This window comes from Sus scrofa, chromosome 16 (assembly GCF_054392235.1).
Source record: "Sus scrofa isolate SSC_HxYL_T2T_F1_AM1 chromosome 16, Sscrofa_HxYL_maternal_Yorkshire_Landrace_v2.0, whole genome shotgun sequence".
NCBI lineage: Eukaryota > Metazoa > Chordata > Mammalia > Artiodactyla > Suidae > Sus > Sus scrofa.
Window position 1 is genome coordinate 63,827,244 of NC_139398.1, and position 27,795 is coordinate 63,855,038.

At 50.1% G+C, this 27,795-nt stretch overlaps 1 protein-coding gene and 1 long non-coding RNA gene across 4 annotated transcripts in view; both read left to right on the plus strand.

Annotated features, from left to right (window-relative positions):
• The first annotated feature begins 8,754 nt into the window (after positions 1-8,754).
• Positions 8,755-27,795, plus strand: part of SH3PXD2B (SH3 and PX domains 2B) — a 125,677-nt gene continuing 106,636 nt past the window's right edge. For both annotated transcript variants that reach the window (XM_085002460.1, XM_021077089.2), the window contains exon 1: positions 8,755-8,994. In XM_085002460.1, coding sequence (XP_084858586.1) covers positions 8,920-8,994 — 75 coding nt within the window. In that variant the 5' untranslated portion in view covers positions 8,755-8,919. The remainder of the gene's footprint in view (positions 8,995-27,795) is intronic.
• On the plus strand, positions 14,739-21,533 carry LOC146395624 (uncharacterized). 2 transcript variants are annotated; one of them, XR_014831601.1, is made up of 2 exons: positions 14,739-18,819; positions 19,879-21,533. It is a non-coding gene; the product is annotated as an uncharacterized LOC146395624 (long non-coding RNA). The 2 variants fall into 2 exon arrangements; XR_014831602.1 differs by having other exon boundaries at positions 16,245-18,819; positions 19,885-21,533.

Below are 27,795 nucleotides of genomic sequence, written 5' to 3' on the forward strand. Positions count from 1 at the left end.
GAAATTCTGTAAAATTTGATTGTGATGATTGTTGTACACCTATAAATGTAATAAAATTCATTAAGTAAAAAAAAAAATCAAACAACAACAAAAAAAGATATTGTTTTGCAAAGTTCTCCAAGGCTCTGTGAACAAAATGAGAGTCACCAGGCTCAGCCCCCTCAGAGGCCTCTGGAGTATGTGCCCATTTATCTGACATGTAAGCCCAAATCTTTTTTACGATCAGTGTGATCTTTCATACACTCATACATCCATCCATCTATCCTTCCATCCATCCATTCATTCGACAAACATTTATTGAACAGTTATGAGGGGCGCAGTGGTTAACGAATCTGACTGGGAACCATGAGGTTGCAGGTTCAATCCCTGCCCTTGCTCAGTGGGTTAACGATCCGGCGTTGCCGTAGGGAAGAAGAGGGCTGCCCTTCCAGGGGCGAAGACAGCCACTCATTAGTCAACCACTATTTACGAAGAGCCTGCTGGCACCATGCTGGCTTTGATGGATAATAACTAATGAGACAGACTGGACTACTCCCATGGAGCCAACACTCTAGTTGAAGATAAACATGAAGATGATGCAAGATTGTAGAAAATATATTGGTTTCTGCCTGCAGTTTCTGGCACAGAGCTTCTAAACCCTTACAATTCCTTAAGTGATAAGAACATCAGGAGCCAAAAAAAAAAAAAAAAAGGTTTCCCATTGTAGCTCAGCAGTAATGAACCCAACTAGTATCCATGAGGATGTGGGTTTGATCCCCGGCTTTACTCAGTGGGTTAAGGATCCACTGTTGCCATGAGCTACAGTGTAGGTCGAAGACTCAGCTCAGATCTGGTATTGCTGTGGCTGTGATGTAGGCCGGCAGCTACAGCTTCGATTGGACCCCTAGACTGGGAACCTCCATATGCTGTGGAGACAATAGAAATGACAAAAAGGCAAACAACAACAACAACAAAAACAAAAAACAAAAAAAAGCACTAGGAACATCTTTCGTTCTAATGAGGTAACAAAGGCTCCTGGATGGCTCCTGGTTGGGAGCTGGTCACCTGGTGAACAACCCCTTCTGTCTGAGCGTGTCTGGGGGGTTCTATCAACCCGATCTCCAACCCCTTCTTTTTTTTCAAATTTTATTGGAGTATAGTTGACTGACAATGTATTAGTTTCAGGTGTACAGCAAAGTGAATCTGTTATATGTATGCATATATCCATTCTTTTTTCCCATATAGGTTATTACAAACTATTGAGTAGACCACCCTGTGCTATACAGTAAGTTCTTGTTAATTATTTCTTTTTATACAGTAGTATGTATATGTTATTCTCATACTCCTAATTTATGCTCCCCCCACCCCCACCCCAGTTTCTCCTATGGTAACCATAAGTTGTGTTTTGTTGTTGTTGTCGTTGTTGTTTTTGTCTTTTATCCTTTTAGGGCCACACCTGCGGCATATGGAGGTTCCCAGGCTAGGGGTGGAATCAGAGTTACAGCTGCCAGCCTACACCACAGCCACAGCAACGCCACTTCCAAGCCGCGTCTGCAACCTACACCACAGCTCATGGCAACACAGGATCCTTAACCCACTGAGCAAGGCCAGGGATCAAATTGCCAACCTCATGGTTCCTAGTCAGATTCGTTTCTGCTGCACCACAATGGGGAACTCCATCCTGTGGTAACCATAAGTTTGATTTTGAAATCCGTGAGTTTTTTCTGTTTATAAATAAGTTCTTTTGCATCACTTATATTAGATTCCACAGATAAGTGGTATCACATGATATTTGTCTTTCTCTGACTTACTTCACTGGTATGATAATATCTAGATCCATCTGTGTTGCTGCAAATGGCATTATTTCATTCTTTTTTTTTTATGGCTGATCAATATTACACTGTATACATGTACTGCTTATTCTTTATCCAATCCTCTGTGGATGGACATTTAGGTTGTTTCCATGTCTTGGCTGTTGTAAAAATAGTGCTTCAGTGAACACTTTGCTGCATGTATCTCTTCAAATTATGTTTTTCTCCAGATAGATGCCCAGGATTGGGATTGTTGGATTATGTGGTAGTTCTATATTAGTTTTTAAAGGAACCTCCATATTGTTTCCCCTAATGTTTGCACCAATTTACATTCTCATTAACAGTGTAGGAGGGTTCCCTTTTCTCCACACCCTCACCAGCGTTTATTGCTTATAGAATTTTTGGTGATGGCCATTCTGACTGGTGTGAGGTGATACCTCATTGTAGTTTTGATTTGCCTTTCTCTAAGAGTTAGTGATGTTGAGCATCTCTTCTTGTGCTTCTTAGCCATCTGTCTGTCTTCTTTGGAGAAATGTCTATTTGCATCTTCTACCCCTTTTTTGATTGTGTTGTTTGGTTTTTGATATAAAGCTGCATGAGATGGCTATATGTTTTGGAGATTAATCCCTTGTCAGTTGCTTTCTTTGCAAAGATTTTCTCCCATTCTGTGGGTTGTCTTTTTGAGATTTTTTTCATTGTTCCCTTTGCTGTAAAAAAAGCTTTTGAGTTTAATTAGGTCCCATTTGGTTATTTTTTGTTTTTACTTTCATTTCTCTAGGAGGTGTATCTGTAAAGATATTGCTGCAGTTTATGTTAAAGAGTGTTCTGCCTATGTTTTCCTCTAGGATTATTGTAGTATCCGGTCTTACATTTAGGTCTTTAATCTGTTTTGAGTTTATTTTTGTGTATGGTGTTCTGACTTCATTTTTTTGTATGTAGCTGTCCAGTTTTCTCAGCACCACTTATTGAAGAGACTGTGTTTTCTAATTGTATATTCTTGCCTCTTTTGTCATAGATTAGATGACCATAGGTCCATGGGTTTATTTCTGGGCTTCATGTCCTGTTCCCATGATATATATTTTTGGTTTTGTGCCAGTACCATACCGTTTTGACTACTGTAACTTTGTAGTATAGTCTGAAGTCAGGGATTCTTCCAGTTCCCTTTTTCTTTTTCAAGATTGCTTTGGCTATTCGCTGTCTGTTGTGTTTCCAAGCAAATTTTAAAATTTTTGTTCTGGTTCTGTAAAGAAAGCCATCTGTAGTTTGATAGGAATTGCATTGACTCTGTAGATTGCCTTGGAGAGTACAGTCATTTTGGCAGTATTGATTCTTCCAACCCAAGAGCATGGTGTATCTTTCCATCCACCCCTTCTTTGAACATGGAGATCTGGGAAGGGAGTCTCAAGTGGGTTCCTCCTGTGCTCTAGCACCTTCTAGTGGCCATCTGCTCTACTGCCACCTCTCAGCCCTCTTCCTGCCTCCTCCCACCCCCACCCCCACCCCAGGCTCCAGGGGCTGCACTGGCTTTGGGCACCTGCCAGCCTCATTTTGTTCCTCCTCTCCCTCTAAGCATGATGAAGTGCCGTAGAGAGGGGTGTATTTCTCTCTCAAAGTCTCCCAGAGCACTCACCCCTCCCTAAAAAACACCACTACTTTGAATCAATCAGCCCATGCCCCTTCATTCCTGTGACCTGGCTTTCAGTTAGGACCTCTGGCAGGAAGGGGTGTGGGGAATGGGAGGAGGAGGCTCAGATGGAACACCAAGCCATGATTAGAAGCTGAGAATGTTCAGCCCCCTCCCTACCCCAAGCTTCCAGAGAGGGGAGGGGGGGTTGGAAATGGAGTTAATAACTGATCATGCCTACATGAGAAAGCCTCCATAAAATTCCAATTGTAGGGGATCTGATGAGCTTCCAAGTTGGTAAATACATCCACACCAAGAGGGCAGTGTAGCCCATCTCCATGGAGACAGAAGCTCCAGTGCACAGGACCCCACCCCAGACATTGCCCTGTGTATCTCTTCATCTGGCTGTTTGTCTGTATTACCTCCAAAGGCCATCATGTTGGGGATTAGATTCAACATGAATGGAAGGGCACACAAACAGTAGGTGTATAGCAGAGGGACATCTACTTAATGGAGGGGAGTGGATATGAACATTTAAAGGGTACCAGCCCTGTCTGCAAGGGCACTCTGGCTTCAATGGAAGGAACCGCAGCCCCGTAATTCTGAATTCAAATCCCAGCTTCACCACTTTTCCATGCTATAACCCTGGGCAACTTCTCTAAGCTTGGTTTCATGATTTTCTCCAGTGAAAATGGGAAAATGATACTCACACTGCAGATTCATGGGGCAAATCAGAGAAACGGATATGCATCTTTGGTGCTATCCATGGCACTTGGTAGGTGCTCCATAGAAGTTACACTATCACACACACATCCCTTTACAAAGTAGGCAAAAGACAGCTATATGCTCAATTTACAAACACAAATTAGATAGAGATGAAAGCAGTCCTGAAAGGACCGGATTGAGGAGGCCTCGGATGTTAACCTAAGGTTCAGGCACCTGAACCTTGGTGAGCAGCGGGAGCCAGGGAGGGTTTCTGAGCAGTGGCAGTGTCATGAACAGAGCTTCCTTTGCAGAGGAAGATCATTTTGGTGACCTGGAGAGAGGGAGAAGGTGGGAGATGGGAGAAAGGAAGTCATAATCTCCTTTCTGCCCCCGCATCCGCCTTCCCACCCCAATCCCCCGAGGCTCTGCCCTGCAGCCTGGGCACCTGGAACTTGGTTTTGAGGCCTGCTTCCTTACAGCCCATGACTCATTCCCCAGGGCCACGCGTGCCTGGCCGCTCAGCCTTCGGAGGCCTAGCCTTGTGAATGACGAGCATCTTGCTGTGCCAGCCAATCAGACAGTAGTCAGGGGCTGGCTGGAGGTGGGGTGGGAGATCTGATTGCTTCTCAGAGACAGCTGATGGAGAGAGGCAGAAAAGGAGCAGGCCTTGGCCTCTTGGGCCTGGCTGTCCATCCTGAGAACTTGGAATTTGGAAGAAGTGCATCCAGCCAGCCTGGCAGACACCAAAAATCACAAAATGACCAGAACCTAATTCAGGTTGATAGATTCAATGTTCCTCGAACGTGTGGTCCTCCTTCCAAATAAACCTGCCATATGGGATTCTGTGGTCCACTGGCTCCAGCATTGATTTTTTATGGTCTGCAGCTCTCGGGTTTGCAAAATGCTTTTTCTAAAACAGGAATTGAGAAGGATAAAGTCAGCAAAAGCAGCACATTTCCGCAAATTTACCTTCTTCTCTACCCTGTCTGCTCCCCACCGCAATCAGGGAGAACACCAGTGTGTGCAGAAGTGGAGCTTGGCAGGAAGAGGCCTCTGGAGGATGGGTAGGAACAAAAGCAAGCCCAGCCTGGAGGTTTGATGAACGCTGCTAAGGACTGAATTTAGAGTCAGGGAGATGGAGATGGGTTCATTCATCCTACACGCATTTCCTCGGGGCCTTTCTCTGTTAGTCTGTGCCAGTTGCTGGGGGATTTGAGACAAATAAGACCCACTCCAGCTCCTTGGGAGCTCAGTATCTGGCATAGTCTTCAGATCTTCAGATAAGAAGGCAATTACAGCCCTGTATGATGGCTGCAAATGTTAGGCCAGGAGGAAGTGATCACATATCTGGGAAGCAGGGCTTCCTGGAGGAGGCGCCATCCAAGCCCGGATTTGAAGGCTGAATCACTAGCAGACAGGTGGGGAAATGAATAGCTTATGCCAAGGCATTTTGGTAGGCAAAAGCAGAATGTGTTTTCTTCTGGAGATAAGTGATTTCTCATCTTTTTTTTCTCTTTCTTTCTTTTTTTTTTTTTTTTTTTTCCTTTTTACAGCCCAACCTGTGGCATATGGAGGTTCCCAGGCTCAGGGTTGAATTGGTGCTGCAGCTGCCAGCCTACACCAAAGCCACAGCAATGCCAGATCCAAGCTGCTTCTGTAAACTATACTGCAGCTTGTGGCAACGCCAGATCCTTCACTCACTGAGCAAGGCCAGGATTGCACCCACATCCTGAGAAACACTATGTTGGCTTCTCAACCCCCTGAGCCACAATGGGAACTCCCAAGTCATTTCCGTTGTTGAGACATGGGGGGAAAGGAGACAACTGATGGGAGATGAAGTGGGCCATGCAATCAGAGGCTAAAAAGAGGGTCAGGCCTAGGAAGAGTGGATGTAGGTCAAAGCAGATTAAAAATGGGTTTGGGGGAGTTCCCGTCGTGACGCAGTGGTTGACGAATCCGACTAGGAACCATGGGGTTGCGGGTTCGGTCCCTGCCCTTGCTCAGTGGGTTGACGATCCAGCGTTGCCGTGAGCTGTGGTGTAGGTCGCAGACGCGGCTTGGATCCCACGTTGCTGTGGCTCTGGCATAGGCTGGCAGCTACAGCTTCGATTAGACCCCTAGCCTGGGAACCTCCATATGCCGTGGGAGCGGCCCAAGAAATGGCAAAAAGACAAAAAAAAAAAAATGGGTTTGGGATTTGGATTGCAAGTTAACAGGAAAGGTTGAGGGGTATCAGATGGGCTCGTAGCAAAACAACAAAAATACATATACTTTATCTGTAGTCTCTCATTTAGAGCTCAGAACAAACCTATGTTCAAGAGATTATTCTTTTTTTCATCTTAAGATGTGGAGATGGAGATACAGAGATATCAGGTGACAAGCCCAAGGTCTCACACTTGGTAAGTGCTGGTTTCCAGGGCTTGGGGAGGAGGAATGGAGAGTTCGTGTTTAATGGCTACAGAATTTTAATTTGGGACCATCACCTGGAAATGGGTGGTGGCAATGGCTGCCCGATAAGGTGAATGTACCTAATGCTATGGAAAGGTACCCTTACAAATGGTTGAAATGGTAAATTTCATGCCGTGTATATTTCACTACAATACCAAGACAGAAAGAAAGAAAGAGAGAAAGGGGGCATGGGAAGATGCAGTTATCGTATCTGCGACGGCAGATGGGAGGTGTCCTGTCTCGCATGAGGAAGAGGTAAACTACAGGAGGGCTGAGAACCTACTCTGCAGTTCAGGGCTTGACTGGGGGCAGGTCTCATGGCCTTTCTGGGAAGACCGAGGAAGCTGGCTGATTCACAGATTTCCTCCAGCGCCTGTCCTCTGTCGTTTTGCCTTATTAGGAGGGCTTGGCTCATGCAGAGGATGCAGCCAAAGGCACAGAAAAGCCAGGCCTTCAACGTACTAGACATTTCCACACCCTTTGACTTGCAACTGTGCTGCAGAAGAAGGTGCCTTCCAGGCGTTATATCGGTGTGGGTCCCCGCACAAAACAAATCCCACAAACCGGGTCGCAGAGGAAAGTTAAAGAGTCCATTTCACAAAGGTGTGGGCAGGGCGGAGGGAACCGAAAGGCAAGGGTCCAGCGCCAGCAGGACTGTTACCACCCTTAGAGGGAAAAATGTTTGCGGGACCCTGCGAGAGCCTGCATGGGGAAGGCGCCTTCGGTAAGGACAGCCCAGCAGGAAGGGAGCTTGGGAAGTGACCACCCCGACCTCTCTCTCCTCCTGGCCTCAATCTCCTGCCAAGGACTCCCACTAACCAAGCCTCACCCGAAGCCAGAGGACAGGGAGCTCATCAGTGGCATCCTCATCGGCCAGCCTCCAGGGCCTGAGCAGGATGGTAAAACCTGGCAAGGAAGTCAGAGGGGCAAGGAGTTGGGCGGAGTCAAAATGAACTGGCACCAGACTCTCCAGTGGCTTGGCCAGAGCTGCTGACACGCATCCTGCCTGGATCACCACCACCACCACCCTCTTTCAAAGGCTCACCCTGGATTTAGGATGCGAAGAAGCTCTGGGCTCCTTCAGGCCTGGAGGGGAGCTGTGTGGTTTGCTGGAAGGAGCCCTGCTTACTCGTGTAAAACATTGGCCGGGGGCCTAAACCTCCTATCCATGCATTATGCGTACATTCATTCAGACATTTGTTCAGCCAGCATCTCCTGAAAATGACTCAGTGCCAAGCCAGGCCTCGGAGGCGCTGGATGAAGAAATGTGGAGCAGCCCAAGCCACCCTCTGCTTTAACTTGTGAAATATGCCTAGAGCCAGACACAGATGGGGTCCCGACACCAGCTCTGTGACTCTGGGGGCTACTCTCAGACACCTCCTCTGTAATATGGGTCTGCAACCCCCTCTTCTCCCCACAGCTGTCCTGACAATTCAGAGACCATGTCCCCCAAAGCAAGAGGCACTGCACCAGGCAGGGAGTAAGTGCTTCACGTTTGGGAGTCAATGGCCTTGTGAACAGGCATCCACTGCCCTTCACCCATTCACCACCCTCTCACCCTGTTTTGCTGCTATTGTCATTGTATTGTACTTGCATTTGTTGGGGTTTTTTTTTTGTTTGTTTGTTTGTTTTTCTCCCCCTCTCCCCATCTCTCAGACTGTAAGCCTAGGAGGAGAAGCTGCTGGCCTCTTGCACCTCCCGGAATCCCCATGGCTTGAGGCTGAGTTTACAAATGACAACATTTATAGTGGCTCTGACCTCACAGGCACTTAATCCTGAGGACAGCCCCGGTTGGTAGGCGTCAGCACTAGGCCCATTTTATAGATGAACAAACTGAGCTCAGAGAGGTTAAGCCACTTGCCCAAGGTCACAGAGTTGAATAGCGGCAGAGTTGGACTTTGAACCCAGGAGTTTGGCCGTCAAATCCAGCGCCCGACCGCGACTATCAGAAAGAGAGTGCGGGAATGAACCCACCAGGCCATCAGTGCTCGCACGGCGGATGCCCGCCTGTCCCCTCTCCTGGCCGCGGGGGCTCGCCGCTGGGACAAAGGCCCTGCGGAGGCCGGACGTGGGCCAGTCAGGTCCGCGCGCCGGGAGGCGGGAGTTGGGACCGGCCCTTTAAGGGGGGCGGGCCGGCGGCGCGGGGGGCGGGCCGGGGGCGGGCCGGAGGCGGGCGGCGGCGGCGGCGGCCGGGCCGGAGGGCGCGCGGAGCGAAGGGCGGCGGCGGCTGCAGCGGCTCGTGCTCGGCCCGGGTTCTGGATCGCGCTCGGCCCCCGGCTCCCGGTCCGCGTCAGCGCGCCCCCTGCATCCCGCGCCTCCAGCCCTCGCGCTCGGCCCCGCAGAGGAGCGGCCATGCCGCCGCGGCGCAGCATCGTGGAGGTGAAGGTACTGGACGTGCAGAAGCGGCGGGTGCCCAACAAGCATTATGTGAGTATCGCGCGGCCCCCACGCCCCCTCGAGCCGGTGCCCTGCTGGGGGCAACCGAGAGCCCCCCGGCTCTGAAAACTTCTGCCTCCTGCTCTTTCTCCCCCACCTCCCCTTCTCTCCCCGCCTCGGCCCTGCTGCTGAGCTGCCCGGGTCTTTCCCGGCTCCTCCCTCTCTCCCCCTCCCCCTCCTCTCTTTTGCCCTGTTCCGCTCTTCCACCCGCTCCTCCCGCCTCGCCCCCACCTCGCCTCTTTGCCGCCCCTTCCCCTTGCTCCCTGTGTCCCCTACTCCCGTCCTGCCCTTCCCAAGTCTGGCCCCAGCCGGTGTAGGAAACAGACAGAAAGAGAGAGAGGCGCCAGTTCCCAGGCCGCCCGCCCTGTCCCTCCTTGTCCGGAGGCGCTCAGACCCGCAGTGCCCAGCCACAGGTAGCCCCACCAGGGATCGCCAAGTTGGTTCCCCCCTTTCGGAGGGGCCAGGCCGAGCGGTGAAGGTCTCTGCGAATGGATGCTTTGAGTGCCTGCAGCATGAAAAGGTGCACAAAAAACCCCGGAAAACAAAACCAGTCTCTGCTCCTTCTCTCCAGTAACTTCTGTTTTAAAATGTATTAAAGTTTTCTCCTGGTAGTTCCCTGGCAAAATAGGAATCGTGTTTAGTGCTGGCGACGACTTGAGAAAATGGGCGGGTAGCATCGTTTTGCGGATGGGAAAGCTGAGGCTCCAGGAGACTTCGGGTTCTGGAACAAGGCATTCGGTGTTCCCTGCCTCTGGAACGTGTGCCTGGGGCAGGTGGTGATCCCCTAGATGAGAAATGGTTTCCACGGCGTCTTGAAGCTGAATCTGTGGGTTCAGGGGGCCTCTCAGGGGCCCGAGCTTCTAGGTGGAGGGATAATGGGTCTGTGGGTTGGTGGACCCAGGGGAGGCCTTGGGGAGGCCTCTCTGGAGGAGGGAAGAGGGCTGTGGTGTCTCTGGTGGTGAGAAGGGGGCAGTGGCAGCGCCTAGCTGCAGAGAAGTTAAGCAGGAAGGAAAAAAGAGCAAGAGGGAGGGAAAAAAAAATCCTAACAAAGAAGTATAGAACAATAAAGAGCAAGGGGCGTTGGCTGGCTACATTCAGCGCCTTGACCTCCCAGTAAGTCGTCTTTGGATCTCTTTTCTTAAGAGGCTGCTTCTTATAAAGCAGATCTACAAGCTCTCCATGAACCGTCTGTAAAATTCTGAAAGGAGATTGCCGGGAATCCACTCTGCGCTCCCTGTGAGAAAGGGTGTGCTTTGTGAGCCTGTATTGTTATTGGCTGGGCAGCTAGTTATTTAAGCCTTAGCCAGGCGGTGGGAAGCTGTTTCCTGGACCTGTGGCATCTTTAAATAGGGTGAAGTTTCCCTTGATTCCATAGTTGGGCTAAATTGTCTTTTTTTTTTTTTTTTTTTTTTTTTTTTTTTTTTTTTTTTTTGGTTAACTGTTTCAAATGTTGCCAAATCTGGGTTTCTTGTTTGAGCCTGTTGAGTGTGTAACTGAGTTGCTTCTTTGGTATGAAGATAGTTTTTACCAACATGGCAACGGGAGGCGTTCTCAAATTCTCCATGCCACCTCCCACCGGATCTGTGAGCTGGCAACAGCAGAGTACACGCAGCCACCAAGCACCGGGCATCATCGTCCACTCACACTCTCCTGTCCCCTCTCGTCACACGGCGGTCAAGCACAGGTTCTTAAGCCTACTTGACGGATGAGGAAACTAAGGCTTAGAAAGGTGAGGTCCTACACCGGAAGTCACAGTCAGGGCTGAGCAGGGATGGAAATCAAGTCTGTTCCACCCCCAAAAATGTTGTTCTTCCAGACCACACCGATTTGCAGGTTTCATACCTCAGGGTGTCTCTAAGCAAAGTCCCCTTAAAAACTGCCGTCATTACGGAGTTCCCGTCGTGGCTCAGCAGAAAGGAATCTGACTGGCCTCCATGAGGACACAGGTTCGATCCCTGTCCTCGCTCAGTGGGTTAAGGATCCAGCATTGCTGTGAGCTGTGGTGTAGATCGAAGACACAGCTCAGATCCCACGTGGCTGCGCCTGTGGCGTAGGCCAGCAGCCACAGCTCGGATTCGACCCCTGGGAACCTCCCTATCCGCAGGTACAGCCCTAAAAAGAAGAAAGAACAAAAACAAACAAACAAAAAACTGCCATCATTTGTGACCACTCTGAGGCTTTTCATTCTCTCCTTAGATCCCTGCCTGCCTGTTTTTTAGAGGTTCTGCAGCTTTGAGGGGCATCTTTCTAAGCCTTCAGTCACTTGTTAGGGGCCCCTTCAAACACGTCTCTGAATATTCACATGGATTTGTGTTCAGATTTTGGCGTCATGACTTGCCCAACTCTCAGTTTCCTTGTCTGTAAATGGGGGTAGTGGTGCCCACTTCCTGGGAGAAGGACGTGTGACCAACAGGGTTGACATTCCAGAACCGTTAGATGCCTGTCTCCCTGCCCCGTGGTATCCATGTCACTCTGTTTGGGAACATACCAAAGTCACATGAGGAGGAATTTCACCATGAACTTGTTTTGCTGCATGTGGGTTTAGTCACTCTTTGTGATTCAAGAGGGCCCCCCTCCTTTTGAGCTAGTCTTTTGGGTTCATCAAATGAAGAGGGATGGTGGGTTGACCTGAAGCCCTAGTCATCCACATCCACAGAAAGAGAGAAAATTAAGTGCTGTGATGGCAGGGGACCCACCAGAAACTTCGAGTGACCCTACCCCTGCTCTCAAGCCATACCTGGCCCTGCCACTCTGGGAAGAACGGGCACCGATGCAGCTACTGCCGTGGGCCCGGACTTTTATCCTCCCTTCTGCAGTTGGCCCAGCCACTCTGGAGAGACAGCATGAGCAGGAGAGGTGGACAGCCCTAGGTTCTGCCACTTCCTCCTGTGTGACCTTGAGCTGGTCGATTTACCTCTCTGAGCTTCTATAGTCCGGAAATTGTAAATACTGCCACTACCCTCTGGTGCAGAATTTCTCCTCTCAACACTATTGATATCTTGGGCCAGATCCGTCTTTGTCGTGAGGGCCTATCCTGTGCGTTGTATTCAGCAGCCTCTCTGGTTTCTGCCCGATAGATGCCAGTAGCATCGCCCTCCCATTTATGACAAGCCAGAATGTCTCCTCACGTGTTTCCAGAAGGGCAGTGTTTCCAACCATTGCATGAAAACACACAGGTCAGTTTCAGAGGGTTCCCCACCACCTGCTCCCCATTTGCAGCTGCCTCCCCTCTACCTGCTCACCACTTGGTTGCCTGGGAGGGAACAGGTCACAGGTGCCACACATCTGGTTGGAGAACTACACCTGGAGTTCGGGGCTGCCCATCAGGACTGGGCACCTTGTTCCACCTGAAATGGCATCTGCTCCAGGATCAGGGCACCTATCCTCACTGTGCCTGACCCCGACCTCCTTCAGCTGCAGGCAGAGACATCCTCGATAGGCCCAGGGACAGAACCAGGGACCAGGTCTGGAAAATGCAGGGGCAGGAGCTCCCAGGGCCTCTGAGATCCCCACGGGTGGGTAGGGATTATTGTGGACAATAATATCAACAATATTATTATTTGGAGAGAGCTACCCTGGAGCCACTGTCCTCTGTCTATCTGTTGGCCTTTCTGTGCCAGCATCTCACCTGCCCTGGAGCCTATGGCTTTCTGAATGAATGGAAAGAAGGCTTTCAAGGGCCATACCCTGGGGGACCCTCCCCAGCTGGGTTATCTTCTGGCTTGAGGGGAGGAGGAAGTGCTCCCTGTTTTGCAGATTTTATTTGGATCACCCCATTTCTAGCACTGGAAAGGGATATACAGAAGCCTTGGGGTTAGAAGAGAGTGTCTGGGGAGTTCCCATTGTGGCGCAGCAGAAACAAATCTGACTAGTAACCATGAGGATGTAGGCTCGATCCCTGGTCTCACTCAGTGGGTTGGGGATCCAGCGTTGCTGTGAGGTGGTGTGTAGGTTGCAAACGCAGCTCGGATCCCGAGTTGCTGTGGCTGTGGTGTAGGCCGGCAGCTGTAGCTCAGATTAGATCCCTAGCCTGGGAACCTCCATATGTTGCAGGTGTGGCCCTAAAAAGCAGAGAAAGAGAAGAAGAGAGTGTCCATCAGCTGGGTCCAGGAGATACTGGCTTGCTGTGTCTCGAGGTCTTTAGAGGTTAAGAAGAGCAGGCTGCATAATAGCTGCAATTTAATCCATTGTTGTGGGCCAGGCACTGGATTAAGCCCCCTGTGTGTATTTAGTCATCACAACAGCCCTTTGAAATAGGTACTTTTCCATTCTGTTTGTACATCATTTCAAACACAGAGATGTATAGAATAAGTAAAATACCTGTCTGTTTACCATCCAGCCGTCGGGTCTTTCCATTTTGCCTTACTCATTTCAAATAGCTTCTATTTTTATTTTTTAAGAAATAAAATGTTACAGATGCAGAGCCCCTTGTTTACCCACCCCAACAACCACCCCCCACCAAAACCCAGTATTCTACATTTGGTGCTTATCATTCCCAGGCATGTTTTAAAAATGGACCAATAGACATTTTTTTTCCAGTGGCTTTCCTGACAGATAAATTCACCCATTGTAAGTGTACACAAGCCATTGATTTTTTAAATGAGTGTACAGAGCTGTGCAACCATCATCTCAACCCAATTTTATAACATTTCCGTCACCCCCCAAAATCCCTCGTGCCCTGTGGCAGTCACTCCCCTCCTCACTCAGGCCTCATGTACCTTTTAATGTTTTTACTTTTGGGGGGGGGGGCCACACCTGTGGTACATGGATGTTCCTGGGCTAGGTGTCGAATCGGAGCTGTAGCTGCTGGCCTCCGCCACAGCCACAGCAATGCCAGGTACTTAACACCCTGAGCGAGGCCAGGGGTCGAACCTGCGTCCTCCTAGATGCTAGTCGCTTTCATTAACCCCTGAGCCACGATGGGAATTCCTGTTTTTACCTTTTTAGCACCCTCTAACCTTGGATTGAATGTTCTAAAACTGTGTAAAAACAGACTTTTAGGATGCTTTCTTAGAGGTGCTTCCTTGCACATACAGCTGAGGCGGGACTGCAGGGTCTCAGGGTTTGTGCATTTTCACTTGTGCATTTATTTCCCCAGGAGCTGTGACTATGGGTCTTTGCTCTGGGTCCTTGCCTACACTCTGAATTGTCAGACTTGTTAGTGGGTGTGGATAGTATCTCCTGGCCGTGCTTGTTTGCATTTCCCTGCTTGCTAGTAAGGTTGAGCATCTTTTTACATCTTTATCAGCCGTTTGACTTTCATCTTCTGCGAATTGCCTGTTTTATCTCTTGCCTCTTTTTCAATATATTGGGTTGTGGATTATTGATCTGTTAATTGATGAAATTTATTTATGCATTCAGGGTCCTGGTCCTTCAGATAATTACATTAATGTTCCCATTCACTCTTGAGACTGGAGGCTCAGAGAGGTACAGACATATGCCTGAGGTCACACAGCAAGGAGTGGCCGTGTGGGGATTGACATACATCTCTGCAGCCTTGTGATCCCACCCCTGAACCATGAGACAGATGGGTCACTTAAGCTTCCAGGCTCGGGTTTCCCCCTCTGGGCCCTTTAGTCTTATTTGCTCATCCCGGATTGACGAAGCACAGACCACAGCAAGCCCTTACTCATTCTCACTCCAGGGAAGCTCTGGGTTCATTGTGCGCCTGGATGTGCTGCACGCCTAGAAACCTCCCTCTCCACTCGCCAGGCTCCAAGAGCCAAGGGTTTCTCCTCTGAGCAACTGCCTTTCACAGGATGGGTCACACCCTTATTAGGCATCATCGACATTCTTATCTCAGTCTAGGGGAGGCCTCTGGCTGGCAGGCTCAGTGGTCTGAAACAAACTGTGAATCTGCTGCCCAAATTAGCTACATTCCATTTTCCGGTCCCCAGTTGCCTCCCCCCTAGCCATCCTAGCACCCCCTTAGCCATCCTAGCACTCCCTTTTGCAGAAACATGCAGGTCAGGCCAGCAAACTTGAGTGGAAAGAACTTGGGTATCAGTGACAAACATTCCTGCATTCAAGTTCTGCATGGTCTTTGGTGACTCACTTAACCCCCAGCCTTAGTTTGTTTTTTCTTTTCTCTTTTTTCTTTTTTTTGGGGGAGGGGGGGACTGCTTCTGAGACATGTGAAAGTTCCCAGGCTAGGGATCGAACCCATACCACAGCAGCCACCCAAGTCACTGAAGTGATGACACTAGGTCCTTAACCCACTGTGCCCCAAGGAAACTCGGAGCCTTAGTTTCTGTATCTATAAAATGAGGACCGTGTCTTCCTTCTAAGCGGATTGTGTGCTGGTTTAGATAATGTATGCACGCAATCCATTCTCCATCCCTCCTGCTGGGGAATAAATGCCAGCTCCTAGCACATTTCTTATGGACCATTCCCTCATGATGAAAGAACTTGGCTTTGAGTCCTCTTCCTGAACCCCTGAGCTGGGTCACCCTGCAGACAAGCTCCTTGAGCTCCTCTAAAATGGGGGCAGTGGGAATTGCCTGGTAGCGCATCAGGTTAAGGATCCGGTGTTGTCACTGATGCGTTGCAAGTTTGATCCCTGGCTCAGGAACTTCCGCATGCTACAGGTGTGGACCAAAAAAAATGGGAGCAGTAATAGTGCTTACCTGTCAGGAGAGGGCGATTCTCACATACTGCCCAGCCTGATGCCTCCTGTCTTAAAGGCACACAATCGATGGTGGTCATGAAAACTGGTATTAATGATAAGAGCCGTGAGCCACATCTCTGCCTCTCTCCTGCCTACCACCCTGGGGGCCCGTATGTGTTTTCCTTACTCTTTCATTCATGAGGCATGTAGAGGGTGCAGCCTCCAGGCTGGACACCTGCTGCCCTGGGATAGGCGTGTGAGCAAGGCAGAGCCTGCCTGCCTCCTCTGCAGGTGGGTCCTGGTCCCGTGCCCCGCCTGCGTCGCAGAGAGGTAGCACCCTCAGTAGGCATTAAGACCCCGCAGGTCGGTTTTTAAAAAATGACTGTTGCTTTCTTCTGATTAAAAACCAGAGGACCTTGTCAGGCGCGCTGTGCCATCCTGATCCGTCTGGGCCAGGGTTCCAGGGCACCAGGCCCCTCACCTCACCTGCTGGGTCATCCTCAACCTGTTACACTCTTACACCCAGCTCCTGCAGTTGTGAGGGTCAAAGGGCATGGGTTGGCTAGCATCTCTTCGGATTTACTTAAATGTCGCTTGAGTTCAAACATTGTTTCTGTGCCATTCCATGCTTCCCATAAGCAGGGGAGGTACGCCAGACAGTGTGGGTTCAAATCCCTGCTCTGCCACCCACCAGCAGTGTGACCTCAGACAAATTAGTTACGCTTTCTACACCTCAGTTTCCTCACCTGTAAAATGGGAATGATGATAGTTCTAGTTTCATAGGGCTGGTGTGAGAATTGAATGGGCCTGGCCTAGAGGAAGGGCTCAGAAACTATGAGCCGTATTAGGAGTGTACACATGTAGAATCATTTATGATAGTAAAAGTTGGGAACCACTTAAATACCCATCAGTAGAGAACAAGATGAGTAAAACATCCTAAATCCACGTGCTAGAATGCCATCGAGATGGCAGAAATGCATTCCATCTTCGGTCACAGGAATATTCAATCGTAAAAGCTGGTGGCAAGACTTCGTGCCCAGGCTGACTCCCATCTGCTTACACATGCAGGCTGGAAATCTGCATCTGTGAAGGCACAGAAGTATAGCTGATAAGATATATGTCACTTTTTTTTTAATCGTCTGTGCATTTCTCTGTTTTCCAAATGTTCTGCGTGGATCATGTATTCCTGCTTTTAGTACAAATTTAAAAAACAGCGCATGCTCATTTTAAAGGAGGAGCAGCGCCAAACTGTGGCGGCTCCAGCCAGGTGCCCACACCCTGCCACCCAGTCCTGTCCTGAAGCAGCAGAATTCTCTAGTTCCTCTGAGAGCCGGTCCTCCCCAGGTAGGTGCTGGCCTCTGAGACTCTCCCTAGTTCCTGCCCCAGAGCCAAGGCTCTGGATGTAGCTTTCAAGTCCTCAAGCCCAAGAAGTGGCAAAAGATGAGTTTAAAATACTACAAGGGGAGTTCCTGTTGTGGCTTCGTTGGTTAGGAACCCAGCTATTATCCATAAGGACGTGGGTTCGATCCCTGACCTCGCTTAGTGGATTAAGGATCTGGTGTTGCTCTGAGCTGTGCTATAGGTCACAGCTGTGGCTCAGATCCCACACTGCTGTGGCTGAGGTGTAGGTCAGCAGCTGTAGCTCCAATTTGACCCCTAACCTGGAAACTTCCATATGCTGCAGGTTCAGCCATAAAAAAATTTTTTTTAATTAAAAAATAATAATAAAATGAGGGAAGGAAGGCCCAAGCAAATGCTTTCTTTCCTAGTCGAAAGGCCCCTCCCTCCCATTGCGCTTGGATCTGAGTAGGTTGGAAAGAGTTCTGTGCTCTGCACCCCAAGGTCAAGGGTGCGGCCATTCAGGTTAGAGGTGAGCCCCACACCCCACTCCCCCGGGCAGACCATCCATCTGCTTGTCACCCACCTGGAGGTGCAGCGGAGTCAGCACACAGCATGGTTGTCACACTGCCAAAAAAAGGCCTAGGAGACGGCTCCGTTCTCTGTACTTCTCATCCAGGACACTCATATCCTGTTGCAAATCAGGCAGGCTTTTTTCCTTGGAGAAAGCTGTGCTGGGGGAATGGTCTTGCTTGGTGTGACTCAGTTTTCTCCTTCCCCTTGGAGGTCAAGGCCAGCTGTGCGTCACTGCAGCTGTAGGAAAGGGAGCCTCCGGCTGAGCATGCTGTCAGCCTGGTGGGCACAAGGGGTGAGGTGTGACCACCCTTGGCCCGAAAGAGAAGATGAGGCTTGTTCAGAGGCCATGTGGCTGGAAGGTTGCGAGGGTGGCTTCTGTGCCCAGAGCCTGGGTTCTGGTGTGGTTCTGTCAGCCACCTGCTGTTGGCCCCGAGCTTTCTCCCCCTGGGAAGTGGCTGGCTTTGGTGGGGAAATTAAATTAGCTTTTGTGCCCGATGCCCAGGGGCACGGTGCTGCTGGGACAGCTGTCCTTGGAGCTTCCCGGCTGGGGTAATACCCAGAGACTGGGGCCCTGTTGTCCCTTCCCAGAGAGGTCATCAGACCCTGAGTGGGGCTGGCATCCTGCCCCCTGCAGGACGTGGGAACTGGCTGATGTGATAGACTCCGGAGGCCTGGCAAGTGGGCCCATGGGCAGGGGCTGGTGTAGTGCATCCTTAGGGGCTCTGCTGGGCACCCACGGGCCCGAGCTTTGCCACAAACCATCCCTCCTCTACCCCATTCTCCAAACTACAGGGTGTTCTTGCCTCACACTTGCTGGCCCGGAGCCTTCTTCTGACTGTGAGGGGAAAAGGAACTAGAGGTACAGGTGGTGTCTGTGTGTGTGTGTGTGTGTGTGTGTGTGTGTACACAGAGCTCTCCCACCTGCTTCTGCAGGCCCCTCCTGGGCCACCCCAGGACTTAGGCTGCCAGGTTTACCAAATGAAAATACAGGATGCCCAGTGAAATTTGAATTTCAGATAAACAGGTAATATCTGGGGCATAGTTATATTTTAAAAGTATTCATTGTTTATTTGAAATTCGGATTTCACTGGACATCCTGTACTTATCTGGCAGTGCTGTCAAAACGACCACTCTCAATAAAACAATAACCAAGAAACCTTCCTAGGGTTCCCGGTGTGGCTCAGCGGTAATCTACCCGATGAGTATCCATGAGGATGAAGGTTTGATCCCTGGCCCCACTCAGTGGGTTAAGGATCCAGTGAAGATCACAGGCCTGGCTTGGATCCTGTGTTGCTGTGGCTGTGGTGTAGGCTGGCAGCTACAGCTCCAATTCGGCGCCTAGCCTGGGAACTTCCATATGCCACAGGTGCGGCCCTAAAAAGACGAAGAAAGGAAGGAAGGAAGGAATGAAAAGAAAGAGACCCTCCTTCCTACCTTATAATATGAACAGTGTTTCCTGGGAATTCACTGAACAGATATAAGTCCCTCCAGGAGCCAGGCACTTTTAAGCACAAGGATGACACAGATGTATGCAAAGCAGGGAATTCAGACCTCGAGGAGGTCAAGTGCCCTGAAGGACAGGTAGACAAGGAGTTTCAGGGCTCATCTGGGACTTGGGAATGAGCAGAGGCCTGTGCCCTTGGGTTCTGGAAGTTAGAGAAGGCGGCGCAGCAGAGGTGACCCAAGGCTGATCTAGAGCACAGGAGGGGTGCTGCCCAGTGGAGAAGGGGAAGGAGGATTTCAGGCTGAGAGAATGGGAGAGCGAGGAAACGGAAACTCTAGCCTGTGGCATGTTTGGAAAAAGCAGGAAAGATTTCACTGATGGAGATGGAGCCTGATGGGTGAGTGGCAGCCCCAGGGATCTGGGGGCTCCTGACTAGGCCAAGAGCCATAAAAGAATAGAAAGCCCCACCCTCTTGACTCCACCCTCAAGAAGGCTGTGACCCCTGGCTCAGGACCAGAGCTGTCCAAGATGGAATCTGGAGTGCTTGGGTGGAGCTGGTACTCAGGGAAACTCCCCCGCCCCCACCCCTGTTTTTTGCTCTTTAGGGCCACACCTAAGGCATATGGAAGTTCCAAGGCTAGGGGTTGAATCGGAGCCATAGCCGCCAACCTACATCACAGCCAGAGCAACACCAGATCCAAGCTGTATTTGCAACCCACACCACAGCTCATGGCAATGCTGGATCCTTAACCCACTGAGCAAGGTCAGGGATCAAACCCACATCCTCATGGATACTGGTCATATTTGTTTCCCCTGAGCCATGATGGGAACTCTTTTTTTTTTTTTTTTTGTATTTTTAGGGCCTCACCAGTGGCATATGGAGGTTCCCAAGCTAGGGGTTGAATCGGAGCTATAGCTGCTGGCCTATAGCAACACAGGATCTGAGCCGCATCTGCAACCTTACCACAGCTCACAGCAACGTCGGATCCTTAATCCACTGAGCAAGGTGAAGGATCAAACCTGCGTCCTCCTGGATGCTAGTCAGATTCATTTCTGCTGAGCCTCGATGGGGATTCTGACACTCCCCTGTCTTGATGGGCAGGCAGGAAGGCCTTTCACAGGAGACTAGAGAGGCCAGACAGACACACCTGGCTGAAGGGAGAGAGCACCTGCCCGCAGGAGGACTGTGTGCAGACAGTGATGATGCAGTTAGGTGGGGGAGGATAGGAAAAATTAGAGGGGACTCTGAAAACCAGTAGGAGTTCTCAAATTTGGGAGAGATTAAATAGCTCCAGGTTTGTTTTGCTCTCAGAACTTAATCATCATTTATTATTATTATTATTGAATAGCTGTCATTTATTTGAATGCTTCTTATATGCTCAAGGCTTTTCGTGCTTTATGTCACTGAATCTGAGCAGCAGCTCCACCTAGTAAGGAGTAGGAGGATTCTTGGGTTGCACGTGACAGAAATAAGTTAAGCTGGTGGAAATGTGTTGGGAAGATGGCCCTGGCAGAACCGAGGGGAAGGCTCAACCCCTGCACACAGAAGGATTTGGTCCGTTGGAGCTATCCAGGAGGTAGAGACTGCCAGTGGGCATCAGAGCATCACCGGAAGCAGGCAGCTGCTCCATCCCTCAGTCCCTTTGGCCACTCAGGAGTCCAGTTCCAGGAAAAGAGAATCTGATTGGCCCAGCCAGGTCACCTGACCATCCTTTGGCCAGGCGAGGGCAGGACACCTTGATGGACAGTCACAATGAAATTGCCAGTAGTCATAGGAGATTCAGGGCACTGTTGTTGGAAGAAGAGAGCCCGGAGCCTGGACAGGTAGAAACAGTAGATGTCTGCTACATAGTTACTGTCGTTAGCCCATCTCCCAGATGTGGAAACTGAGGCTTAGAAAGATGTAGTACTTTGCCCAGGATCATACGCAGCTTTATTACCCAGCATTGAGTGTAAAGAAGGGTAGAGTCAACTCATCCCCCGGACTTGAAGGGAAACTTCGCCTTGCAGCACATAAGGATACTCTTTTCTGTTCTTCTTAATGAAGCAGAATTGTGTGGACCCCCTGCCTACTGTACTAGCAAAGAAAGCCAGAAACCCACACAGTGACGTCACCATTTCCTGCCCCCCAGCCAAGGTGTGAATCAGCAGCCTGTGGCTTCAGGCCACCCTTGGCTGCCAGTCAGTTGCACAGATGTGGATTTATCATCTGTTCTGGGCCAGGCCTGGCCCCAAGCCCAAGAGAGGCTAAGATGACCGGGCAGCCTTTGTCCTCACAGAGGTCACCATCTGTTCGGAAGATGTCACCAAAGCATGAGGGCTATGGTAGGCCTGACGTGGGGCTGGGGGATAGGCCAGGGGTCTGAGGCCTGGCCTGCGCATTCCTGCTAGGACAGAGAGGTGGCGCTCTGAGCTGGGGTCCAAAGGAGATGGGGAGTTTCCTGGTGGTCCAGCGGTGGTTAAGGATTCAGCAGCGTAGTCACTGCTGTGGCTCGGATCTGATCTCTGGCCCAAGAACTTTTGCGTGCCACAGGCACAGCCCCCCCAAAAATTAAAAATTAAAAAGGAGATGGCTACTCTGGGACAGGGAAACCCATCATTAACAGAGAAATTCTTAAAATGGGTAGAATTCAGAGGGTCCTTGAACTTGGAAGGGGAAAGAGTACATTTTTATTCTTACTAACCTCCAACCACAATTTTTCCACTGTGAATGAAGGCGGCGGCCCTCAGTGGCACTAGTAATACCTGTGACTTTGTCACTGGTGGAAATTCACCGATGTTTTCATGTCACTTTTCACTTGTTGCGTAGATCCCAATAGATCCTTTTTACTCATTACTGGTTCAGAATTGTGCCGTTGCTTAACCTACTTCTAGTTTTGTTATTTACTGCATTATTAAAGTGTGCATATATTTATAATTTTATTTTTTAAACATTTTAATTTCAATTTAATATTAGTTTCATTTGGAATATGATATGCTTTATTTTATTCATTTTTAAACAATTTTGGGAAGGGGAATATAGATTTTGTCAGATTGCCTAATGGCTCCATGGCACACACATTGCGCGCGCGCACACCTGCACACACACACACGCGCAAAACGGTGAAAGATTTCTGGGTGGAAGTTTCAGAGGTTGGGCTTGGAAGCCAGATGGCATGGATTTGTCAATAACTGGCGGAATGTGTGACCTTAGTAAATGACTTAACTTCTGGGCCTCAGTTTCTTCACCTGTAAAATGAGTGTAAGAATAGTACCTACTCAGAGTTCCCGTCGTGGCTCAGTGGCTAATGAATCCGACTAGGAACCATGAGGTTGCCGGCTCGATTCCTGGCCTTGCTCAGTGGGTTAAGGATCCAGCCTTGCCGTGAGCTGTGGTGTAGGTCGCAGATGCAGTTCAGATCCATCATTGCTGTGGCTGTGGCGTAGGCCAGCGGCTGCAGCTCCGATTAGACCCCTAGCCTGGGAACCTCCATATGCCACGGGTGTGGCCCTAGAAAAGGCAGAAAAGACAAAAAAAAAAAAAAAAATAGTACCTACCATGGGTTTTTTCATGTAAAGGATTTACAGCAGTGCCTGGCACCTAAAAGTCCTGAATAAATAGTTACCTCCAAGTATTACATTATCTTTGCTGTCGTCATCACTACCATTTCCTGACTAGTGATACGCATTTTAAATAAGCAACCGCAAATGATAGAAGGCAGGTGGTCTGGAATGACCACTCTTTAGAAACATGCCCTAAATGGACGAGTCCAGGTTGCAGCCGTAAGATCTAAAAGCCGTTTTCCCCAAAGGCTTATCCATTTGGATATTTAGCAGTGCAGTAATTAAAACAATATTGAAAATAGCCTAAATATTTATCATTGGAGGCAGGATTAAATAAATGATATGTAGCCTTACAGCCTTACTGTCAGGAAGCCTTGAAAAATGGTTTGTTCCAAGAATGTTTAATGAAATGGGGAGATGCTCGCCATATAACGCAAGTGGAAAAGACGCATCATTTGTGTGATGTGATCTTAATTTCCTAAACCACTTCGACATATAGAAAAAGGATCTGGGAAAAAACTATGCCTAAGGCTTCGGCTCTGGTGGTAGAAACATAGATGGCTCAGCCTCTGCCCGAGACTTTATTACCAGCCGGATGGAACAGGTTACTTCACCTCCCTGGGTCTTACTTTCCACCCCTGCTGAGTGGAAACAGTAAGGCAGTGTAGCCTCATAGGAAACACTTTGAAACCATTGGCGGTGGCGAGCAGTGACATTGTTTTACTTTGTATTGTATTTTCATGTTTTATCCCAGGTTTCTCTGGAGGAGAGGGAACAGTGTGGGATGGCGGAGTCTGGAAAGCTTCCTGGAGGGAGGGAGAAGGAAGGGACCCTGCTTCCTTGGCTCCCTTTTTTCCTGTCTCGTAGAGCTGTTTCTAAAGCACCAGAGAGTGGAGTTCCCTTGTGGTGCAGCGGGTTAAGGGTCCAGCATTGTCACAGCAGAGGCTTGGGCTTGGGTCGCTGCTGCGGCGCAGGTTCAATCCTTGGCTCGGGAACTTCTGCATGCCTTGGGAGTGGCCAAAAATCAAAATAAAAAGGTAAACCACAAGAGACTGGCAGAAAAGTCCACACAGGTCACACGAGGCTAGGAGGATTAGTCGGGTGAGAAGCCCAGCAGGGCATGAGCACAGGGGTAGCCAAGGAACCCGCAGAACCACACATGGTTTCATGTGGGGAAAAAGGCTTCTTTGCTGTACTAAATTTGGAACCCACGTATGCAGCCCCAACCTAATCTGGTGCAGGAATCCCTACTTCCCTTATGATGCTCCTAATGGGTGGCCGTCCCCAGGGTTTGTAAGCTCAGCCCCTCTGCGTTCTCATCTAGTTCTTTCCCCCTCCTTCTTCATGTCCCCAAGCCCAGTGGGACAGAATGACGAAGGTGCACTTAAGGGGAGGGGGCAGTCGTTTAGGGGGTATCCCAGACCGTCACAGGCGGCCTCTTTCTGCCTGCCGCCCAGTGAAGACACGCAGCTTTGAGGCTGACGTTCCTAGTGGACCAAGCCCATGTCAGTGCTCACACATTGGGTCTAGTTGTCTGTTAACTTGTCTTCTCTCTCCTGAGCCCCCAAGTCCCCCGTAGTCCAGGGCTCCACCAGAACAGGTGCCTAACGTGTTCCCTGAATGAAACCATGACTTCCTGGGCCCTTTCTATCCCCAGGTCCCATGATTCTAGGGTGTTGGCCATTGATGGCGTCCTTCAGCTGAGACAGAATCAGATTCCTTGTGGTGACCTCTTGCTGGTACCAGGCCAAGCATTGTGCGTGGTGAAGGCACTGGCTTTACAGCCAGACCTGGGTGTCAATCCTGACTTGGTCACTTTTCACCTGTGGGGTTTGGGTTGGGTTACCTAACCTCTCAGAACCTCAGTATCTTCTTCATCTATAAATGGGGGAGTCATCCCAGTATATGACGTATAGTCAACACTCAAGAAAAGTAACGAATTCTGTCTAGTCCGGTGGGCAGAGATGGAATCCTCTAACCCCTTGGGATGCTCTTGGGTTGAACCGTATGAAGTGGTCAATTTTTGACTTAACAAGGCGGAGTTCACTTAGTTCAGCCTAATGATCTGGGTTGGATTTGGGCGTAAGGAACCCACTCTGTTTACGTGGAAGGAGGTTAAGAGCCACCACTCTGCTAGGCATCTTACAGACACTGTCCCATTTACACTTTACAACAGCCTTTGGAGACAGGTGACACTGTTCCAAGATCCCTTGGTATCTCTGGGGCTTTGGTTCTCAGATCTCTTATGGATACCAAAATCCATGAATGCTCAAGTCCTTATGTACCACGGTGTAGTATTTGCATGTAACCTTTGTACATCCTCTGGAATACTTTAAATCATCTGTAGATTACTTATAATACCTAATACACTGTAAATGCCATGTAGATAGCTATAAATATAATATAAATGTTACGGAAATAGTTGCCAGCACACAGCAAATTCAAGTTTTGCTTTTTGGAAGATTCTGGAATTTCTTTTTTTAAAAAAATTTCGATCTGAGCTTGGTTAAATCTGTGGACACCAAGGGCTGACTGTGTTAGCATCTCCATTTATCATATGGGGAAACTGAGGCTCCTGAATTGCTTGCTCGAGGAAGCGGTGTAGGTAGGATGGAAACCCAGGTGCAACTGCGAGGCTGTGCTATTTGCATTGTTGCTGTCTTGAGACTGGGCTGCCTCATGTGGTGTGGCTGGAGAGCGAGCAGCATTCTCTTGGGCCCCCTGACCCAGCGCTGGCAGCTGTAGACTGAGACTCCCCAAGACACTGCCTGGGGGACCCCACATTTCTTGTTCTGGTTTAGATAGCTACTGCCGTTTTTTGCTGCAGTGACTGTGGCTTTGGTTGGGGGACTGAAGGGGGCATTCTGGAGTCAAACAAAGCTGGATTCGAATTCTGACATCCTCTCTAAGCAGCCACGTGGCTTTGGACCAGCCCCCTCCCCTCTCTGAATGTCAGTTTACAGCGAGCGATGTGCAATGGGATGGAAATAAGCCTCACTCCATAGGGTTCCTGAGAGCAGAGTGTGCTGGGGATTTTGCAAGAACTCGTTAGTATTTGTTCTTAGCTGGAGAACTTCTACTCATCCCTCAAGATCCAAAGCAATTGTTTTCCTGGCTGGAGGGTCCCTCCAATCTCCACCAACAGAATTAGCCCTCTGTGCTCTTGTGAGCAGCTGTAAAGTGTTTCTTAGGGGGCCTGCAGCCTGTGAGATAATTCAATCGCTGTCTTCTCTGTTAGCTACCTCCTGTGTGCCAGGCCCTGGGCTGGGCCTTTTCCTGGGCTTTTCTCACCATGTCTCACAGCCCAAGTGTAGATCTTAGCTCTGTCACATGCTGGCTGTGTGACCTTGTGTAAGTCAGTTGCCCTTTCTGAGTCTCCAGACCCTGTGACTTAGCATAAACCAAGTACTTAGTGTAATGTCTAATCAGCCCAATAAATGTGGCCCATTTTGATTCTTTTTCATGACTTAATGCCTTGCACAGAGTGGGTGCTCTTGTTGGCTGTCCACCTCTCCCTAGGCAGCCCTGCTAACACCAGAGAGGCCCTGACTTTAAATCTCTCAGCTCCATTTCCTGCAGTGCCCCAGGCTCCCCCGGCAGCCTGGGAGATCTCCGCGAGCCCTAAGTGCCTGCCCTGGAGGCTTTCCTAGAAAGCTAGCCTTCAGGTTGGTTTCGGCGGAGCCTGGGCTCCAGCTGCCAGCACCTCTGCTTGCCATTGGAAAGTTCCCCGTGCCGCTTCGGGCCAGATGTGTGCAAGGCCGTGAGTTGGCAGCCAGAGGCCTGGGCTAGCGATGCACGCCCGGGCCAGCGAGTGTTTCCACCCGCTCTGAGTCTCCATCTAGAAGAGCAGAAGTGCTGGGCCTGGCCAGCGCTGGAAGTGGATCGTGCTGCACATCATCTGGAAGAGACTCTGGCCGCGAGGGAAGATGGGCTGGGGGGGCAGCCCTGTGCGAGCAGGCATCTGCGAAGAGGGGCAGTCATTGGGTTTCACAGCGTGACATTCCTGACTTTTCTCCTGAGCATAGCTCACCTCAGGGGAGCCAGACTCAGCCTAGGCCTCCAGTGCCTCATCGCTATAAGGGGGGTAGCAGTGATTGTGCTCAAAGCTCCCTGTAGTCAGGCCATGTGCCAAGCCCCTGCCCTGCATTAGCCTGTTGAATCCTTGGCCAAGCCTATGAAGTAGGTATGGTGATTCTGTCCATTTTACAGATGAGGAAATGGAGGCTTGGAGCCGTGAAGTGACCTGTAAAGTCCCAGGGCAGTTGTACACTACAGAGCCAAGAATCATCTCCGTGTCCTCTAAAGAAAGTGCATTTTTTTTAAAGTGACATAGGAGTGATTGTTATTTTTAATTTTTAATTTAGACGTGGCAGGAAAATCCCCTTTTTTGGTGTAGCCTTCCATGAGCTTTTACGCATGCATAGGTTCTGGACCCACACCCCAGATGGGATGCAGAGCAGCCCCAGCGCCTCCGAAGGCTTCCCTTGGGCTGCCCTGACTCTCCCATGATTTGGGCCGCCGCTTCCACCTGCAGCGGGGATCGCTCCTGCGCTGTTCTCTTGTTCCTCCATCGTCTGTCCAGAGAGGTCCGGGGGTGAAAAGTGGACTTCTCTCCCAGGGCTGGGCCCCGCGCCTGCCCTCTCCTCTGTAACAAAGACGCTTCTGTTTCCAGCACCCTTGGCAGCTGAGCTGTTCACTCAGCCATTCCAAGAGCATTGTTATCCCAGACAGGGAGAGGCTCGAGTGAGGTCACCTTGATATATGGCTGGGTGGCCCTGGTTCGGCGTTTGGTCTGCCTGCCTGTCCTTCCACCTCTTGGTCTCCCACCGGGCGGTTCCAGTGAACCCAGTGTTGCCAGGCACCAGGAAGACTGGTGAGGCAGACAAATCCGGCCCCTGCACCTCGAGGGCTCCCAGGGGCTGGGGTGACTGTCACATGGATAGAACCGCACACCCAGAGGAATGCATGCTGAGCGAGGGCAGCCCTGGTGGCTGTGGGAACCCAGGGAATAGGGGTCAGACCCAGACGTGTGGTCTCCAGGAAGGCCTCCAGGAGGAGGTGACCTCTGAGCTGACACCTGGGAAATGAAGAGCTGCCAAGCAGGTGGAAGGAGAGATGTTCCCCTCTGGGAGGCAGTGGCATGTAAGGGGCCAGGGAGCACCTGGCCAGGTGGGAGTGGGATGTGCCCCCGGATGTGCCTTTTCGGTCCGCCTCCACAAGGTTGAAAGCTCCAGGTGTGCGGGGGCTCCGTCATCCTTGTTCACATCCTTACATCTCCACCCCT